The following is a 21,906-nucleotide window of genomic DNA, read 5'->3' on the forward strand; positions in this document are numbered from 1 at the left end:
TGTAGCCTTTACCCATTGATAATATATCAAAACTAAAATACAGAAAACTTAGAAAAGGCATAAAAACTCACCGAGAGAGTGAAAGAACTCTTATTCAAGAGTACCTACGAGTGGAAGCGGATCTTTCCAATTCATTGTGATAGAATTTCCACATATACATTTAAACATACTAAAAAGCATTCATCATGCTAAAATATTGACATGGTCAAAAGAACAGTGAATCAGAGATCGAAAGATCGTACTAGTTGAAGAGTTCTTCTTCACAGTAGATCTCCCTTTTGTTGAGACGGTAAGCTATTGCTCAGCAAAACCCAATCGTCTACCTCGAACAGTCTCCACACTTACAGAAGGAAATGGAAATGACACCACCACTCAGAGCCCTCAATATTCTTGGAGTGAGAATCCAAAGGATGGGCTTTGTTCGGATTTGGTAAAGAGAAGGAAGAAGAGAGATCGTATACAGTGATCAAGTAAGTGGGAGATAGGCTCGTCTATCGTATAGACAAAATACTTGATCGTTTAGGAGAAGTATACGATCGTGTAGGAAAAAGGTAAGCGATCGTCTAAACGAACGTATAGGAAAAGGTAAACGATCTTCTAAATGATCGTATAGAAAAACTAAGCGATCGTCCGTCTATACGATCGTTTAGTAAATATCAGGCACTAAACGATCGCTTAGGAAAAGATAAATGATCGTTTAGTAAATAGCACGCGAGGTGTAATCTTTAGCGATTGCTTAACACTATCATATAGGTAAGCGATCGTTCAGGCACTATCGTATAGGCACGGATTTTTTAAGCGATGACATACTTCAACCTAATGTCTGCGCATACCATTCTTAATACACCGTGAGCTATTTATGCGTCTCAAAGTGATCTTTCAACTTACTCATCCATTATTAAAACAGAAGAGTCGTCGTCCCATTACCCTTTTAACCGTCCAATTAATAGACAATGAATATGATCACATCATATTCATATCTTATGAATTAATATCATATATTAATCATAGTATTTTTCCTCCACTAGATATAAATCATATTTATAACCAATTTTCTCCAAATTAATATATCTCATAAATAAAGAATTATATCATATATAATTAACTAGTTCAATTATATCATATATAATCGAACTCTCTCTTGTCAATTTGAACATTTCAAACTGGCCCAAAAATTGATTCTCAACTTGTATCTAAGCTACCAAGGGGACCTTATGGACCTATGGCTCGAAGCTTCAACGGTACGTGAATAGCTGACTAAACTCTTTAGCCACGATATCCACCATCTGTTAACTGCTAGGCATTCCACTAAAGATCAACAGTTGAACTCTTCTTACCAGATATATTTCTATGTCCATTGGATATAACCAATCATCAGTACGATGACCCTTCACAGATGCTCGTAATTACAGTAAGCCAATTTACTGTTTTGCCCCTGTAGTTACGTCTTACTCTTTAAGTACCACTGATCCCTCTAATACACAATACAACATAGTCCACTATGTGTGAACACGTCTCGAGCCATGAGAAGGTGTGTGGTGCCACATCGTTTAAGCCCTGAGATCAGCTCTTCAGAGAACAATCTATCTACTTACCCCTGCTTTGGGAAAGGAGTGAACTCCATCTTGTGAAACTGAGTTCCTAGCTCCTAAGTCAGACGAATCCCCAAGGTGGTAGGTTTGAGTCGGCGCTCTGGCCACTCGTACCCATGCAAATCAAAGGACCGTCCTCAATGGCAGGAGTTTCCAACTCACTTAGGATTGAGGTCATGTTACCTATGGTCGTCTTAGTGAAGTGAAGTCTCAGTCATCAACACTTCCATGTTACCTATGGCAGGAGTTATATGACAAGACGTTAACACTTCAAGGTCAGGTCTTATACAAACTCTTTGTATAGGATGCCCCCACTCGCATGTCCGCTATATGAATGATCAGGATCAGACCATCTGTGACAAGTCACAACACTTGTAATAATTCCATAAAGCGGGCCACGTCCGAAGTGTTACCAGGATAAGGTTTCCCTCCTATATCCATATACTACAGACTATTTTGGTTGTCACTTAAGACATGATCTACTTGTATGTCACTATATACATGCTTAAGTTACATAAAGACAACCAGGGATATTAAGTTTATTGGTTTATGGTAAAATAAAAACATCTAAATGTGCAAAGTAAAAAAGTGAACTAAATATCATATATATTATACATCATAAGCGTTCTTACAAAGCTGTTTACAAATTATAGGACACGAGACTTTAGGGCACAAACCCCAACAGAGAGATCATTAAGGAAGGCACAAACTATGAAGAAAGAAGATCGGAAGGATCTGTGGCGGGAAATCTCCTTTGATCTTTGGTTGTGCCAAAGCTTTTAGTTTATATTACTTTACCACTTCAAGATCGAAGATATTCTCTTTCTTTTTATTAAAATCAAGATGAAAGATAATATAAAATTTAATACTCCCTTTTATTTTTCATTGTATTAGGTTTCCTGTGAGTTGCGGCCAAAATAAAGGTTTAAAGTCGGTTTTCCTTCTATTTGTAGACATTTCATATATTTTACTTTTTTTACTTTCAACTATTTTTTTTAACCTAATAATTTTACAACCCATCCTACTTTTATTTAAAATAAAATTTCGTTGACATACCATTCAATGACAGAGATTTTTTTTGGAGAACTTTATTCTACTCGTTCACAATATAAATTTGTCTTCATAAATATTTATAAACCCCACATTAATGTTAATAGATCCCGCTCTAGTTTTAAAAGCACACTAACGTAGCATATAATAAGTAGAAGTAGTATGAAAAATTATCCATATTATCATAGTAATTGAAATTTTCCCGTTGAATGATCAATTGTCAAATAGATAAAGTGACCATTTGCAAAATATTTTTTTAAATGACACTGTTAGCAAATATAATTCAATGCAAAAGAATTTTGAGATATAGCAAAACTTTAGATCCAACTTTCGAAGTCTATCAGTGATACACTATATCACTAATAGAACTTTAGATCTAGCTTTCGAGGATTATATCACTATTTCTTGTAGTGTTCCCCATTTTGGAGAGTTGAGATGGGGGTCGTGGAATCCTATTTGGGGATCAAGTCTCTACGGGAAAAAACTCTCCATTTTTTTAATTTTTAGTTCTTTTTATTTAAAATCAATTAAACTTTGGTATTTATATTGAAATTGTAAATATTTTAGATAACAAGTTATTTTTATTGTTGTATTATTTATTTAAGTTAATAATAACAAATATTTTCACATTTCCTTATTTTAAATTTAATAAAAAGTAAAAAAAAAAAAATACAAACAGTAGCTTGTTTTACATATATATATATATACAATCACATATACATAAATATATAAATAAAGATATATATTATGTATATTATAAAATAATAATAAAAATATTTGGGCGGGGATACTTTCCTCGTCTCCTCCCTGTCCCCGGTTCGAGAACTCGTTTTGTGTCCCTGGTTTGACCCCATCCCTGGTCAAATTGGGGATTTCCTGCAGGGACCTGAGCCTCGAGAATTTTTGTCAACCCTATGTAGCAACACCCTTATAATTGTTGGGAAAGGCGATGGATAAGAAATATGGTATTTTGCAAAGGTTTTTGAAATTGCTGGAATGAAATTTGTAAACCATTCCAATATCCAAATTTATAGAACCAACTTTTTGTTTGGTTTATAGCAATGTATATTACAATTCATAGCAACATTTTCAATGATTTATATAATAAAGGCTGGCAGCTACATATTGCAACAATACAAAAAAAACGTTGGATGCAATTGTAACATTTCTAAAAGATCTTTTGTAACGATTTTGTCAAATATTTTACACTTACTTAATCGTTACATATAGATTTCTTTTTATCAATTACAATAATTCTTAATACTATTTCAATAGTTCAAACTAACATTTGTAACGCTTTTACTAATTGTTTTAACTACATATTTTTTTAAGACAAACTAATGAAATATTATCCAAGATTAACTAAATTTATTTACAAATTTGTACAAAATATGTCCAGCAACATTAAGAAAAATAAAAAATAAAATACTAATCAAACTACTTCGTCACCAACAAGTCTTGAAACTTAAGATCGATTCAAGTGACTCCTTCGAACTTGGCATCATATATTTTGACAATTATTTCTTCGATTCTATAAACAAATTAAAACAAAATATTATTATTACAAGATAGATATAAAAAGCAACAAAATCAACTAAATTAAATGGAGTTAAGCACCCAACAAAATAGTTACTATTAAGAAAGAATTAGGTCACTCAAAGCTTTCACTACAATAATTTGGACATTTTCCACGCTGCAAATCGTCGGGATTAGTCTACGTGATTAAATTTGATGGCCTCTTTAATTGAGGAGGAAAGTTCTACGTGATTAAGATAATCATTGGTGTTTGCAAATGAACAAATACAACAAATTTGATAGTCTCTTAAATTGAGGAGGAAAGTTCTACATGATTAAGATAACACAGCAAGTTTCGCTCTACATTTAAGGCATATATAAGCTAATTACAGAAGGACCTCAAAGAGTATATTTGTGTAAATGACTAACTCAAAGAAGTTTTGTCAAGCAGTGGATCACTACATTGGGTGAATCTTAGTCATGCACTCTGAAACTAATCTAAACCTAAAATATAGAGTATCCAAATATTATAGACTAAGTTTACAACATTGTAATGAAGTCCAAATTATTATTAAATAAATCTTATGAATCACATTCAATAAGGTTACTGAGTACATTTACCTATTCACTCGAGTCCACTCCAATTAATTTTTCAAATTCCCTCATGGTATCAAGATTCTCATTAAAATCAAAGATCGGCTTGATCTTGTCAAGAGCTTCTCTTGCAACTTGTCTTTGTTCTTGTATAGAGCATATCTTTGGAGCCACAATAATAATATCATGACCAATATTAGAATTGGGAAAAATTGTTTGTTGAGCTTTCAAAATGGTACCACCAAATCTGGCTTTTAGCATCTCTACACGAGTAGCTTTTGTGGGAGACAGCAAACTAGTCATCTTTGATGGTGGAGTTTTGAGTTGGGTTAGTTTAGAATCACCATAGGATTTCTTTTTTTGAACAGGGGTAGAAGGTTTAAAAATGGTGGTAACTTTGCTTGGAAGAACCTTGGGGTTTGAAGAATGATGCGCTATGTATCTTCGTTTTGTCTGCATCATCTTCATCTTGTAAATGCTTCCTGAGAGAGAATATAAGAGGAAGATGAGAAACAAAATATAATCCATAGATCTCTCATATCAAAGAAAATTAACGAGAACCATAATATTTAACTCAAGTTTGCTTTCAACGCTATTTATTACTAAAATAAATTATCCTAAGCTAGATGTTACTTACTATATGTACAATTCTTTTTAAAAGAACTCACGGAGAGAGATCGTCAGATTTTTTTATATTACTTTACCTCTACAAGATATTCTCTACTACCAATATTCGTTTGATGGAAGGTTAAGATTACAAAAAATACAAGACATAAAAAAAGATCATAAACACATTGATTATGAAAACCAAAATGCAAAACACTTACAAAAGGAAGAAGAAACTCACGGAGAGATGAGATCGTCAAATGAGGGCACAAACTATGAAGAAAGAAGATAAGGATTTCATCTTTGGTTTTTTATATTTTTTAAATCACAATGGAATATTATATAAAATGTAACCCTCCCTTTTATTTTTCATTTTCTTACTTTTTTGTTTTGATTTGCCGCCAAAATTTTAGTTTAAAGTCCATTATCTAATAGGATTCCTATCAACGATGGAATATCACTTATATTTTACAATCCACTAAACTCATTTTCTTTTCTACTCTAAATTCATTTAGAAGTTTGAGATAAAAAATCAAATAATTATCAAACAAGGCTTGGATTTTGATTTTCAATTTTTGGTTTTCAATTTCAAAAAACAAAATTTGTTTGGATAGCTTTTAGGTTTTATATTTTTTTATAAAAAAAAAAATCTTCCAATATACATAATTATTAAATGATAATTTTTCTTTTAAAAAATTATATTGATTAAACATTATCAATATTTTAAATGTATTAATTAATCAAAAATCAAATGAACAAAAATAAATATATCAACAATAAAATATTATGTTTTGTTAGAGCAAATTATATTGGAGAATAAGAAGGGGAAATTGTATGGGTAGCAACGTAAATTAGTGTACTTGCACCTGTAGCTTCCCCTGTTAACTTTGCGACAATAGCAAAAAAAAAAGATAAATTTAAAATGAGAGCAGTTTCATGGATGTTTTGTTGAGTTCTGTTTTATTGGAAAAAAAAAATGGAAGATTTTATGGGTGGCCACTTTCTCAAATATTTTTTTGAAAAAAAAACCTTTGGAAAAATATTTTTTTGTCCCTAGATTTTGCGCCTAGTTTCATTTTAGTATTTAGATTTCATAATATTACAAATTTAGTCATTAAGTTTTGAGTTTTGTTTCAATTTAGTTCCTAAGTTTTAGAATGTTACCATTTTACCGTTACATTTGAGTTTTATTTCAATTTGGTCTCTAGATTTTAAGATTTACCATTTTAACTTCGATTTTTCACTAAATACTCATTTTCCGTATTTAGTGTTAATATATGTTAAGATTTTATTTTTAAATATAATAATTAAAATTAATTAAGTTTCACTATTTTTCATCCCTATTAAAATTAAGTTCAAAAGTTCAATTTATGATTATTTAAAATTAATTAAGAAATGTTGACTTTATTGATTGAAGTGAGTATTAAATGAAAAATTGATGTAAAAAATATAAAATCTTGAAACCTAAGAACCAAATTGAAACAAAATTCAAATCTTAATGGTAAATTACAAAAGATGATGTACGCATCGGTTATATATCAAAACCAAAAGAAACTTTTGTGCCTACTTGGGTGCACAAAATTTTAAAAGGAAAAAAGCTTTTAGAAATTGGAAATCTGGTTTTAAATGGTACACGAATGAATCGTAAAATTAATAGATTTGAACATTAAAATGGTTAAAAATAAAAAGAAAAAAAGAAGAAATTCTTAACCCCGGCAATTCGAACTTCATTCTAAAGGGATTTGAAAAAGGGTTTAGGTCGTAGACTCGTATTATGTTTCTACCAATTGGATATGAGAATGACTTCTTAATTATCTTCCTTTTCGACATTCAATTTCATTCTCCATCTCCATGAAATTATTCAGATCTTTTAAAAATAAATCTATCAAACTATTTTTTCTTTGTGGGTAAGAAAAGGGATTGTGTAGCCTTTACCCATCCCTATATGGGACTTCGATCCTATGGAAAAAATAGACATCTCTACTATCATATTTGTTTAGCACTCGCATTGATGATATATCAAAATCAAAATACAGACAACTTAGAAAAGGCATAAAAACTCACCGAGAGAGATCGTCGAGAAAGGCACAAACTTTGATTTTTGGTTGTGCCAAAGCTTTTAGTTTATATTACTTTACCGCTTCAAGACTGAAGATATTCTCAATCTTTTTATTTAAATCAAGAGGAAGGATAATATAAAATTTAACACTCCCTTTTATTTTTCATCTTATTAGTTTTCTTATGAATTGCCGCCAATATAAACGTTTAAAGTCAGCTTTCCTTCTATTTTTAGACATTTCATATATTTTACCATTTTTTTACTTTCAACTATTTTATTATTTTGTTTAACCTAATACTTTTACAACTCATCCTACTTTTATATAAAATAAAATTTCTGTCATACCATTCAATGACTGAGAATTTTTTTAGAGTATTTTATTCTATTTGTTCACACTATAAATTTGTCTTCATAAATATTTGTAAACCCCACATTAATGTTAATAAATCACGCTCTAGTTTTAAAAGCGCGTTGATGTGTCATACAATAAGTAGAGGTAGTATAAAAAATTGTCCATACTATCATAGTATATGAAATTTTCCCATTGAATGATCAATTGTCAAATACATTATTACACACTACAACCACATTTACACTAGGAGTAATGTTATAAACCAATGACAATCTATTTGTTGTTATTTACTTGTGTTCTGCAATCATAATGAAATGTTGAGCCCATTTCTAAGTATGTAATTGAAGAACACAATTTGATTGAAGCGTGAAAGGTGATCAATCTACTTGCGCTTCAAAATTACATGAGATCCACTAGCCAATATCGTTATCGTTACCATTATTGTTATTATTACCGTATGAGAAGAATGAATCTGTCACATTTACTGTTACCGTAGTTGTTACTATTTGATCCTTAAAGGTAACGACAATGGTAAATGTGGTAGATTCATAATTCTAAATAAATATGATTAAAAGCAATCCAATTATGTTTGAGATTGGGGCCATTATGATTGATCTATCAATTGAATCTAAAGTGAACACATAATTTTGCAATTCTCCTTCTATCAAAATACCTTCTAAAAATAAGCAACATTATAAATTCAAGGTGCGTGATATAAAGAATCAACGTCAAGCTTAAGCTAATTCTATTTTGAACAATTTCGCAAATTTCTCACCCTTTTGAAATCAATTGAACACTCCCTCTTAATAAGAGACAAAAAGATATTTAGCACATATCAACTAGAAGGTAGAAATATAATAATAACAACAACAATAGTAATAATAATAATAATAAAATATTAAAAAATTACTCCGCAGACATTTAATCCCCTAAAAGATTAAACAATATGTATAAGAGGGGTATACAAAAATAAAACATTATGAAATATCAATATCTATATAAAAGTATATAACTCCTCTAAAAAACAATTATTCTCCTTTTAATAAGAAGTTTCAATAAAAACCAAGGAGATAAAATCATTCAAGTAAAAATTAAAGCAATTGAGAACCAAAATATCAAATATTAGAAAATAAGTATCAATTGTTGACAAATTAGAAAATAAGTAACGATACCAAATAATGACAAATTAGCATTATCACCTATTATGTCATGAAAAGAGCGTTATCAATCAAATATAAGCACGAGCATAACAAATATATTTATACTAATCTTGAACAAAATGCTAACGAGGATCAAGAAAGTATATCAATTCAAACACTCCTTTTACGAAAAGGAATTTAACAACTCTTCAAAACAACACGATTTATGATCAATTATTCTCAACATAGGACAAACAACATACTTCAAAATAAGTTTCATCCAACAATGTAAGTCATAGAATATGCATATCTCATGCTAAAAGAACATTTAATAAAATTTTAATCAATTTTATCCAAGAGCATAAACAACATATCATAATCATCAAAATATTGACAATCTTTTGCAAGACTAAATATCCTTTTGCTTCATATTTTTCAAGAAAATTATAATGATAGAGCAAGCATCTAATTTCACCAAAAAACCAAATAATAAGCCATAAAGGCAAATGTCAAATAAATAGATATACAATCAAAAAATGTCAAATAAATAGATACACAATCATCTCTCATGGGCATTGAATCTAGTTAATAATCAATATAACTCAAGAACTCAAGTTCTAACCTTCAAAACCATTCCAGAAATATAATTTCAATAAAAGATACTAATAGAAATACTCTTCTTGACAATTCAATAAAACATATAAAGTTACCAAATAAGCAATTTCCTTCATTAGATTCAAGCAAGCTTTTTTGTTGCTCCAATTTGAATTAAATCCACAATTGAAGTCCAAGCAATAATTTCTCTTGAATCACACCCATCAGAAAAAACTCAACCAAAAGATTTTGGTACCAATATCTTGTGTAAAGATTTTGGAACCCATTTTAAATTAGTTCCAACATTACTAGCATTGACTTTTGGCCGATAATAAGTATTAAATTTATGGCTTGCCACAAGAATAATATACAACATTGGGCAAAAAAAATTTCTAACACAAAGATTTTGCACTTTATTTCTATTCAAGAAATTCTTTTTATGAACATTTTTCAGTTAACAATTTAGTCTAATATGACCCTTAACTCCACAATGACATTTAGGTACAATTTTCGATTTCGCATGCAAATCTCTAGCATTTACATGTTTAGGCACAAATTTAGCACTATGCATACATTTAGATTTTTCATAAAAATGTTTAGGTACAAAATTTGATTTTTCATGCTTTGATCCATATTTAAATTCAACTTTAGGCATATTAGATAAAACTTCTAAAGGCATAATAAGGGTGGTTTTAACGAAAGTAATCTTAGTAGTAAACGAAAAATTTTCATTCATGTAGCCTAGTCCCCTTTTATCACTAAAAGATTTATCCATATCAACAATTTTATCCAATTTTTATGCACCATTGCAATTTCAAGTTCTTTATTAGCAAGCAATTCTTTCTTTTTAAGCATATGCAAAAGATTATTTTTCTCATCAATGTCATATTCAAGAAATTTAATTTTGTCAACAAGAGAAAATTCATCCTTTTTTTAAAAGATGGATTGCTATTTTTCAATTCAAGAATTTTATCTTTCAAACTAGCTACTTGATCTTTTTCAAAGAGAAATATTCAATTTTCACATTTTTATCTCTCAAATCATTCAATTCAATTCTCAATTTACATGATAGAGATTTGAGTTCATTATTTTCTTTTTTGAGAAACTTGATTCTATCATTCAAGGCACATTTCTTATTATCACAAAATTTATCAACATCCAAAACATCATTAGTTGTTCTATTTTTCACACATACATTTCCATTAATCAAAGATTCATTCTCAATAGATAACGCTTTGAATTTATTTGATAATTTCACATATTTTGAACTAAGTTTTTCTAAATCATGTTACATATCTTCAAAAACATCATATAATCCATCATAAGAAAAAGGTTTTTTATTTACCTCACTTTTATCACTTTCATCACCTGAATCTTTATCCGAATGGGCCATTGATGAACCATCACATTTTTCCTTTATCCTATCATAGAATTTTTCTTGATTTTGAGGATTGCTATTTTCTTTCACATCAATTAAATCATGAGTAGTACAAGGAGAATTTCCAACATTATACACATTATCAAGAAAATTCCAAATATCATATGCATATTCAAGATGTAAAATTGTATCACATATATTTCTATCAATTGTATAATATATGATATTTATAGCTTTGGCGTTAAAAGTGAGTGACTCGTTATTCAATTGTAATTTAGATATATCATGCTCACGAACATATACAATGTTAAAATCCATGGCAAGCACGAATGTCTTCATTCTCTTTTTTCAAACATCAAAATTTTTACCATTAAAGAAATGAGGTATATCAACACATTGACCTTTTAAAGTTGTCATAGCTCTAGCAATTAAACTTTCAAATAATTTTTTAAAATATTAAATAACAAAATAATATTTGAAAATAATTTGTGTAGAAGAGTTATCCGCTCTAATACCAATTGTAAAAACTCAAACAATGGGTATTAATTTAACATTATTTATGAAAATTTTGATCACAAACAAGGGAGCAACCGACTCTTATAACCAATTGTAGGATCGGTATGACAACCTTAGAGAGATAGGGAGGGGAACTAATGAAAACTTTTTCTAAAGTGGACCAAATTAAACAAATTAATAAACTTTTTGCTAGCAAGTAGTTTAAACAAAAAAATTTCATGCAAATTTAACCAAAGTAACCAAGTAATTAGAACAAACATTTTTAAGCATCCAATTTAATTTTAATAATAAGATTGATAAATGATATGGAAATTTTAAAACTACCAATCAAATATGAGCAAGTAATTTCAAGCATAATATATCGCTATTGATTTCAAAATTAAATAAGAAAGAGATAGAGAAATTGACACGTTAGTTTTATAGTGGTTCGGTACAACCTAGCCTACATCAATTTTCCTATCGGATATGCCATCACAAACTTGACTTTTTATTAGTTCAAATTTTTTAATTTTTTAAATTGATTTGTTTGATTTAGTTGCTCAAAGTTGGGTCGTTCATTTTCGTTAACGTAGATAAAATTATTTTTTTCCAAAAATATTAAACTTAAAAGATATTTATGTATTTACATGTTAAAAAGCTTTAGAAGATTTATGTTTTAAGAATAAATAAATTAAAATATGAAAGTAGTTTTTTCCCAAAAAAAAAAAAACATTTTCCTCTTGATTTTAGATTTCTTTTTAAATAAACATATCTTAGTGGCATACTAAAACACAATTTATCAAAATTATGTATCAACAAATTAAAAAAAAATTATAATACCAATAGTAAATCCAAAGTAGTTCTAAACAAAATCTTAAAAACACTATTTTGCTAGGAGAAGATTTATCGTAATTTTTTTTTTTAAATGATATGGGATATTGGATAATAATAATGATAAAACAACATCAATTTTAGTAAATTTATAAAAGATTTTCATATTATCGAAAAAGATTATAATATGAAGATCCCCACCTATGTTGTTTATGAAGAGATTTTCCATTATTTAATGTCTAATTTATTAAATTTATTTTCTTTAAAAAAATTGAGGTATATGATTTTTATTTACATGTTAAAAAACTCTATAAGATTTATGTTTTAAGAATAGATAAATTAGTTTTTTCATGAAAAAAAAAAAAACATTTTCCTCTCGATTTTAGATTTATTTTCAAATATTCACATCTTAATGGCATACTACAAAAAAGATTCATCAAAATTATGTATAAACAAATTAAAAATATGTATAATACCAGTAGTAAATCCATCTATGGTAGCTTGGTAGCTCTAAACAAAATCTTAAAAATACTATTTTGTTGGTAGAAGATTTATTGTAGTTTTCTTTTTTTAAAAATGATTTGGGACACTGGATCCTGATAATAAGAAAGCAACATCAAATTTGCTAAATTTACAGAAAAATTTCATATTATCGAAAAAAATTCTAATATGAAGATCTATACATATGTCGTTTACAAAGAGATTTTCCTTTATTTAATGTCTAGTTTATTAAATTTATTTTCTTTAGAAAATCGAGGTATAGAACTCTTATGAAATATATTATTTTCTTGTTCTTTTTTTCATTTCAAAAGTCAACCATTGAAGAATTACCTCATAATTTATTTTCTTTAAAAAGTCGAGGTATATAATTCTTAGGAAATATGTTATATTCTTCCTTTTTTTTATTCCAAGAATCAACCACTAAAAAATTATCTCATAATTAAAGTAATAATTTATGTTATTATGTCATTTTTATATCAATTTTATTTCTCATTCTAATTACATCATTATGTACTTTAATTTGATTCTTCCATCTATTTTTATATATTTATTTATTGTATATTAATTTGAAATAAGAATATATAGTTTTGGACGCTCTTTTTTAAAATTACTTCAAAATATTTACTAATTCAATTTCAATGAATATTCAATCGGAATTTAAATTATATCTTCAAATTTTATGTCATAGAAATTTGTAGTCACGTGCATTACATGTGTCTTCTAATTAGTAAAAAAAATGAAGCTTTGAGAGAATAACAATTGAGACTTATGAATTATGGAGATTGTAAAAATAATGTGAAAGTGTTTTTAATTTTGGAAAAGATGGAGAGTTTAAAAAGAGATGAATGGGTGAAAACCAAATTAAATTGGGCTATTGGATATTGGTAAAAGAAATTGAATGGTTGAGATTTAGAATCAACTAGCCATTCTACACAAACAAAAAATAATATAATAATATATATCTTTTAAAATCATTTCTATTAAAACTCAACAAAAATCAATTGTCCACTATTCGTCTAAAACAAGCTCTTAAACACAAACGTAAAATAATATTAAATTTATTTTTTTTAAAAAACCAATCTAAAAATCAAAAGTCCACTATTTGTTGCTTTTTCAGTAATGTCTTCTTCGTTTGAACTCCGATTTGAGTAATCAAATTGTGTTGAAACCGTTGTTCCAAGCTCTACATTCAAAACCTTCAAATTGTTAATAAATATAAGCATATTTGTTATAATCAAGATATTAATTAATTAATTAATTAAATTTGAGATCAAGGACTTAAAAAACAACAATTTCAAGCATATCTAATTAATTAAATTTGAGATCAAGGACTAAAAATACAACAATTTCAAGCATATCTATACATTATTTTCTTTCTTATCGTTCCACTTTATCTCTCTCAATTTGTATTTTATTAATATTTCATATATGAACGACAATGTTCCCTTAGCTTCCATGTATTTCACAATCCGATCACGACAATAGGGACAATGAATGAAGTTCTTCATCTGGCTATGCGCAATAGTGGTTGACAATGAATTGAGGTTTTTTTTCAAAGGTATTATAATTAAAATATGGGGTGGTAGAATTGAATCTCGATAGTATGGAGATCCATCTCAAAACCAATTGGTAATGAGAGAAGTAACTCATCTATCTTATAAAGAGTATGAATCCCCTTGATTTTTTCAATGTGAAATTCTGAACATACAGGATACAGAAGAAAAAATGAGCAATTACCAAATTAATATTAAAAAAAAAACTATAGCAATAGCTAGAAAAGTGGCTAGAATTAGAACCATAACAAGAACATGTAAAAAAAATAATAATAAAACAAATCCTCAAAATATTTAAAAAAAAAAAAAAACATTTGATTACTGAAAGTTGGTCAATTTTTGCCTCCAAAAATCAAGATCATTCATGTAAAAATATCATCAATCGATCGCAAAATACTGTTGCATATCATATAGCTCGTCGGATAATGACTGACACTTGTGTCTGTTGGTTGGTAAATTTTTCTCACCATTTCTCTTAGATTGTCGAGGACGATAGATGTTCTCTTACTTCCAATTTCCTTTTATTTCGTTGAAAAAAATAGTTAAGTGGAAAAAAAGTGGAGGGTTTGGATGAGCAAACTCATTTGGTTTGTTTGTGCGCTTGTACATTGTTTTCTATACATATTTAGGAGTAATTTTGAAATTGACAAATCTCTTTTATCATATTCAAAATTACTCTAAAACACGATTTTAATAATACTCAATTTTACTAGTTTAATTTTAATTTATATATCATCCAAAATAGTTTTCAACTTTTAAAATCACTTTTAAATATGGCCTATAGTGAACAATTATGAATTTTTTATTTTTTTCCCTTTTCTCTTTTCATCATAATATGAGTTAAAATTCAAATACAATTTTTAATGTCACATCCTTATCTATTTTTATATCTGTGTATAGTATTTAAATAGATTGATTAGTATATAGAGCATTAATTATTCACTTTCACCGAGGAAATGGACCGGATGAAGGAAGTTGGAATTTTCATCACATACTTCCAATTTAATCAAATTACACCATAAATTCATATAAATGTTAACCTTCAACTAAAAAAAAATGTTCCAATTCTCTTCCTTTGATAAGTTTTATTTCTCAAAATATCATTAGAAAAAAAAATTGTACGTTCAATAAACATACATATGGTAGAAAACTCTTCAAATAAATTGATATTTGAGCTATATTTTGTTTAGATTAGTGTTTTTTTTTTTTGGCATATGTATTCTGATAATTAATTTCTTCGTTAGTCGAATTAAAATGTGTAAAACATGATATTACTCAAATCAGTGAATTTATGAATATATTATTATTAGTAGTAGTAGTTAATTTGTTAAAACTAGATAATAAAGAAATTACGTTACTTATTTAAGTGAATGGTCTAATTTGATGAAATCAAAATTTAAAATTGAATATCGATAAGATTAAGTAAGTTCGAGATTAAAATTTGATTTATTATAAAAGAAAATTTACTTATTTATTAAATATAAATTTAGAAAATGGCTAAAAGATATTATCTTATATGGAGTTCTTCTAGGAATATTTTTTAATACTATTATAGTATCCACTACTCTCATTTATTATTTGACATATTATCAAATGATATGTAATACTACTTTCATTTATTATTTGACATTTTATTAGAGGACTTATTTATTTATTTATTTTTGTATATCTCATATAATTCTTAAATATTATTTTTTTTTTAAATTACTATGAAATTTTTTTTATTCTCTACTCAATAAAATAAATTTTATTAGTTATTGTGGATTCGAGTATAATTCAATATTAATAATGTTTGTTGGTGGAATCTCTAACCTAATAGTGATTGAGAGAAAAAAAAAAACATAAATTAAATTGTCGGCCCTTTCCCTTTTTCCAACCAAACTGTTTTCTAGAATCATTCAAAATAATTGAGACATATTTTATAAAATCAATTTAAATAATGATACAGTCAAAGTCAGGTAAGACCCATTTGGCATAAAATTTACCAATTCAACCTCGAAATTCCCCACTGACCAGTCAATGTCTCTACCAAATGAGGAAAAAAAAAGTCCTCTTTCTATTCAAATATCAATGGCCATGGCCATTAGCCATCAAACACCAACACCATTCCTTATATTTTGACCTTTACTCTTCATACAAATGGCATCCTTCCAATTCCCCGATCATCTTCTAACTTTCCTCTGTTTCTCACTCATCGTCGTCTCAACCGCCGGCACCCACCGTAGTCTCGAGGTCGGAGTTTATTCGAACCAAAACATTAACCAGAACAGCCTTCTCGACGCCTGCAACTCCGGCAATTACCAACTCATCAACATAGTTTTCGATGTTTCACTTGGCAACGCACAAACACCAGAAATTAATTTAATCTCCCACTGCAATTCAACCGCCAGCGACGACTGCACTAAATTCACCCAAGAAATCAAATCTTGTCAAGCTTTAGGCATCAGAATCATGCTCTCGATCGGCGGTGGAGCCGGTAAATACAATCTGCATAATTTCACCGAGGCCACAAACTTCTCTATATACCTATGGAACAATTTCCTTGGCGGCCAATCAAATTCACGTCCATTAACCGACGTCGTATTCGATGGCGTCGACATCACCAACGATAGAAGCTCTTGGGACAATTGGAGCAAACTCGGGGAAGAGCTAAGGAAATTATACGAAAAACAGGGGAATAAATTTTACTTGTCCGCCGCTCCACAATGTTCATCTCTGGATTCCAGTTCTCACTTGATTCCACAGCCTGTGATTTTCGACTATATTTCAGTCCAATTCTTCGGGGACAATCTCATTTGCCAGTACGTCAATGGCCGATTTGAAGGGTTCTGGAAATTTTGGAATGACTGGAAGACATTTAGTGCAGGCAAGGTATTTGTGAAAATGCTAGCGGCTCCCATGGCGGAAGATATGGGATATATCCCTCCCGATGTGTTCAGAACTCAAGTCTTGCCGGAGCTTCAACGGAGTTCGAAATTTGGCGGCGTGATTTTGTGGTCTGAGGATCTTGATAAAGGATATAGTTCAGAGATTAACCCAAAAGCATGTGGATCAGTTGGGGCGGAGTTGCAAACGGCAAATGAAATGGCTGAGTTTCCGATGAGCAACAATTATGATGGCCGACGAGGTTTTAGAAGTTGCAGAGGGTCTTGTGTGCTCTAAAACCAGCAGATTCTTGTTTTAGGAAATGACTCATTTTTTAATTCAATGCTTTTTTTTATCATTGTAAAAATGAAATTAAAAAAACAAATTTGCCACATGTTACAATATTATTGGGTGTAGTTTGAGTTGCCTAAAAATGATTTTCAAGTTTTCTTTTCTTTTTAAAATAAATATAATTTTTTCATTAAAAAAATAAAGTCAATAAACTGCTAAAAAAAATGAATTTGATGTATTTTACTATCCAAATTTATTATTATTATTATTATTTATTATTTTTTAGTGTATGTCATTGTTTAGGGTTCAAAAATGGTGTACCTATTTGACTTTATACAAACTGGTTGTAACACACTCATTTACGTTATCATTATAAATAACATAAGTGCATATGCCAAGTTTATCTCGATTGGTGTAAATTAACAATTAAAAGGGTTGTGATTCAAACACCTAACTTTTATTGTATTACAAAAAATGTATTAATTATTAGAAAAAAATTTATAAATAAAAAAATCTTAAAAATATTTATATTTTATAGTAAAAAGTTTTAGAAGTGTTTTGTACTTTTGAAATATAAAATGTAAATATTTTTAAATATTTTTTTTATATTAAAAAAGCCCCTAATTATTCCCTGCATTTCATTTATATTTATTTTTTATTTGTTTTTATGTACACAAGTTTGTTTAATTTACTCTACGTTAAAAATATTCATACTAATATCAAATTATTGTAAAGAACAAAAATTACACATTATCCATTTTCTTGAACCGGGTTCGTACTGAGTAAGTGTATTACGTATATATATGCTTGAATTTATCATATGGATTATTGATTTTCTTTCTTTCAATGTTTTTTTTTTCTTTCTGAATAAGTTATTTATTTCAATGGTTCAAATGTAACAAATTCACCGGTCTTTAGGTAAATATGGCAATGGATTTTCTGTTATTATTTTGGCAACTGTGTTAATTAGCCAGTTATATTTATATTATCCATGACTTTAGCTAGAAACACATGGCATGCATGGTTTAGAGTTTAGGTTTTGAAGCAGTCAAAAGATTGTCTATTTAAAAAATAAAAAATAAAGATTCCGTCCGATAACGATTTTATTTTTTATTTTTATTTTAAAAATCAAACTCATTTTTCATATCTCTTATAATGATTTTCATCTTTATTAAGTAGAGTTGAATTCTTAGCTAAATTATAAAAAATAAAAATTTAAAAATTACTTTTTCAATTTTTAAAATTTGACTTGTTTTTTTTTAAAAAAAATTATTAGTAAAAGGTAAATAACATAGAAATTACAAGATGAAAGTAGTGTCTATTAAGTAATTTTCAAAACTAAAAAAAATTAAAAACTAAAGGGGACCTTTTAAGTTTTTAATACCGATATGTAGTTTTGGGCCTTATGGGTGTTGGGGTTTTCTCATTAAAAATGCAAGAAATAGGCTGGGCATGGACAAACATCTGATTTAGAAAAAATATATATATATTATTAATTTTTGGTTCCGTTTGTTTTTCTTTACCAAACCGAAAATCTCGATCCTCTATTACCGAACTAAAAAGCTAATTAAAATTCTGAACTAATAGACTTTTATTAGAATTTCGTTATAAAATTGTTAATATATGACTTTCACGCCTGAATAAAACTTCTTCAAATATTAATGAGAAGTATGATAATTAAATAGCATTCATTTTTTTTAGTACAACACAACTCTAAGATAAAAGATTGAACCTCCAACATGTTGATTTGGAGGTGCCAAATGTCAAATGATTTTGTGTCAAATCAGACACTATTTTATACAAATTGAGTTACGTTCATGTTGGCTAATACATACTACTTTCATCCATTATTTGATAAGTCATTAAATGTTTTATTAATTTATATTTCATTTATTTCATGGACATCCCATAATTCTCAAATGCTAAAACGGCAATATGAATGCTTCTATTTAAATATTATTAATCAATTCTATGAATTTGAGCTATTATAATAGGAATTGAAAATGGACTTATAATTAAAAACATGTGTAAATAGTAAATCACTAAAACATGCCTTTTGGTATTCTCTAGATAGGAATATAGATAACTAAAATTTACCAAATAATAATATTCCATGTGCAAGCTCGACATTTTAATTCTCAAAGCTTATACACTTGCACAGGAGTAGTTGAGAATTGATATTCAGAGCTCAAGAGCACATGAGATACATTCGTATCTATATTGTTCGTTTTTTTATTTGACTAACAACCTTCTTGTAAAGTAGGGTGGACATGGTTGTTGATTAAGGATGAATAAAAATAGAAGCATTACTATTGTTTTTCACCAACTGGATCAAACTAGTTAAAATGTAGAAATTTTTTATAATCATAAAAGATCAAAGTATGGTGTATACACGATAAGAATTTTTTATCAGTCGTAACAAAAAAGCGTCGGTTAAAAGTAGATCGGCAAAGCTTCTACCGACGCATTCGACGTTGCGTCAACATTTATGTCGTAGAAAATAAAAAAGAAACATGGACAGAAAGACATTTTTCCCCACGCAACATACATCGACACGAAGGTTTTTCTGCAGCACGCAACAAACTTCGTGGACAGAAATGTGTTTTCTGTCCGTGCATCATATGTCGGCTGAATGTCTTTCCTATCAACTCAACAACCATCATGTTTATATATCCATTTGAACAAAATGTGTTATATATATTTTCTGAAAAATATTTCAAATTAGTAAAGTTGTATAATTAACACTGATTAGAGTTAACCAATCCATACTTGTCATTTACATGGCTATTGTCATGTTGTTTCGAGTCCAAACAGTTGATTACGTTTTATCTACCGACGAATTGTTTTGTAGGAAAAATATCCACTCGTCCACCTATATACATTCAAAACATTTATTTCTTAAATAAATAAATAATATCAAAAGAGAATATGCATTCTATAACAATATTAGTATAATTAAAAAAGAAAAAAGAATACACACCGATGTATTGGGCATGTCGCTTATGGAGAAAGACCTCCAATTCTACTAGTTGTAATACATTTCTTTAGTGCAATTGCCTATTTTTTCATTTCTTATAATGATGTCTTTCCATTCAATTGGAATTCAATTATTAATGAAGCTTCAAAAATGGATAAAGAAAGTTGGTAAATCTTAAAAATGGTCAGCAGAGCCTCTATCAAGTGAAAAGCGTTGCCAGAAGTCAGTCAACAAAGCTTCTACTGATGCATTTGATATTGCTTCAAAATTTATTCTGCAAAAAAAAAATTAAAAAGAGAGCCAAAGACATTTCTACCAAAGAAATATATATCGGCAGAAAGGTTTCACCTTCCGGCTCACGCATCATATGTCAGCTGAAAATCTTTTCTATCAAAGCAACAATTTAGTGGCCAAAAATCAATTTCTGCCAAGGCATCATTCGTCAACAGAAATGAGGACATATGAGTATTAGTCAACTCGAACCCAACATGTTATATAGATTCTCTTAAAAATATTTTAAATTAACAAAGTTGTACAATTAACATGGATTATAGTTAACAAATTCATACTTTTTCTAGATAATCAAAGATAACCAATTTATCGTATAGACCTATATACATGTCCTTGATATGACTATCGACATGTTGTTTCCAAGTCCAACTAGTTTATTACTTTTTCTACCCAACAAACTGTGTTGTAAGAAAAATATCCCACCAATTTACTTATATACATCTGGAATGTACTGTTTTTTAAAGAAATAATAATAACAAAAAATAAATGATAACAAAAGAGGACATGTTTTCTATAACACTACAAGAATTTAAGTTTTTTTCAACGAATCTTTTTTCGACGGAGAAAAAAAGCGCCGGGCTTTCCTACTTTTCCTGATGGAATTACTACAACGTCAAGATAAAATCATCTCCCAACAAGCATTTGACTAGGGTCGGGATAAGTCAGCTCTCTTGATGGTTTTTTAGACCACCATCAGACGTGCCTACTAATCACGATGGTCTTCTAGACCGTCGGGCCAGGTTCAATAGAAAAAAAGATTCGAGAGTTTTTTATTAGAGTTATCCCAACGATTGTCCACATTACCGTTGGGCGTTCCTATTTTGCCCAATGGTTTCCTTCATTGTTGGGCTAGATTCAATTGTAAAACAAAAAAAATTGAGAAATTTTTATTAGACTTTTCCCAATGGTTGTCAAAAATACCGTCGGGCATACCTACTTTGCCCAAAGGTGTATTTAACTGTCGGGCTAGTTTCAATTGTAAAAAAAAAAAGATCGAGAAATTTTTATTACAGTTCTCTCGATGGTTATCTAAACAACTATCAGGAGTACCTACTTCGCCCGACGATTTTCTTTATCGTCGTGCGAGGTTCAATCTAAAAAAAATTGGAGATATTTTTATTAGGGTTATTCAACGGTTGCCCAAACGACCATCAAGAATACCTACTTCGCCCAACAGGCTTCCTAACGGTAAGAAGAACTTCGATGGTAAATTTTGAAAGATT

General features: G+C 28.9%; 1 protein-coding gene across 1 annotated transcript; it reads left to right on the forward strand.

Annotated features, from left to right (window-relative positions):
- Positions 1–16,162: 16,162 nt before the first annotated feature.
- On the forward strand, positions 16,163–17,566 carry LOC120090492 (acidic endochitinase-like). The gene has a single exon (XM_039048203.2). The coding sequence runs from the start codon at positions 16,399–16,401 to the stop codon at positions 17,419–17,421; it is 1,023 nt and encodes a 340-aa protein (XP_038904131.1). The 5' UTR covers positions 16,163–16,398; the 3' UTR covers positions 17,422–17,566.
- Positions 17,567–21,906: the final 4,340 nt, after the last annotated feature.

This window comes from Benincasa hispida, unplaced genomic scaffold (genome assembly GCF_027475165.1).
Source record: "Benincasa hispida cultivar pf3 unplaced genomic scaffold, pf3_genome.v1.1 HicScf1465, whole genome shotgun sequence".
NCBI classification, from domain to species: Eukaryota; Viridiplantae; Streptophyta; class Magnoliopsida; order Cucurbitales; family Cucurbitaceae; genus Benincasa; species Benincasa hispida.

Excerpts from the sequence above, each read along its gene's own strand:
- LOC120090492 (XM_039048203.2), top strand. The coding sequence starts at position 16,399 with ATGGCATCCTTCCAATTCCCCGATCATCTTCTAACTTTCCTCTGTTTC.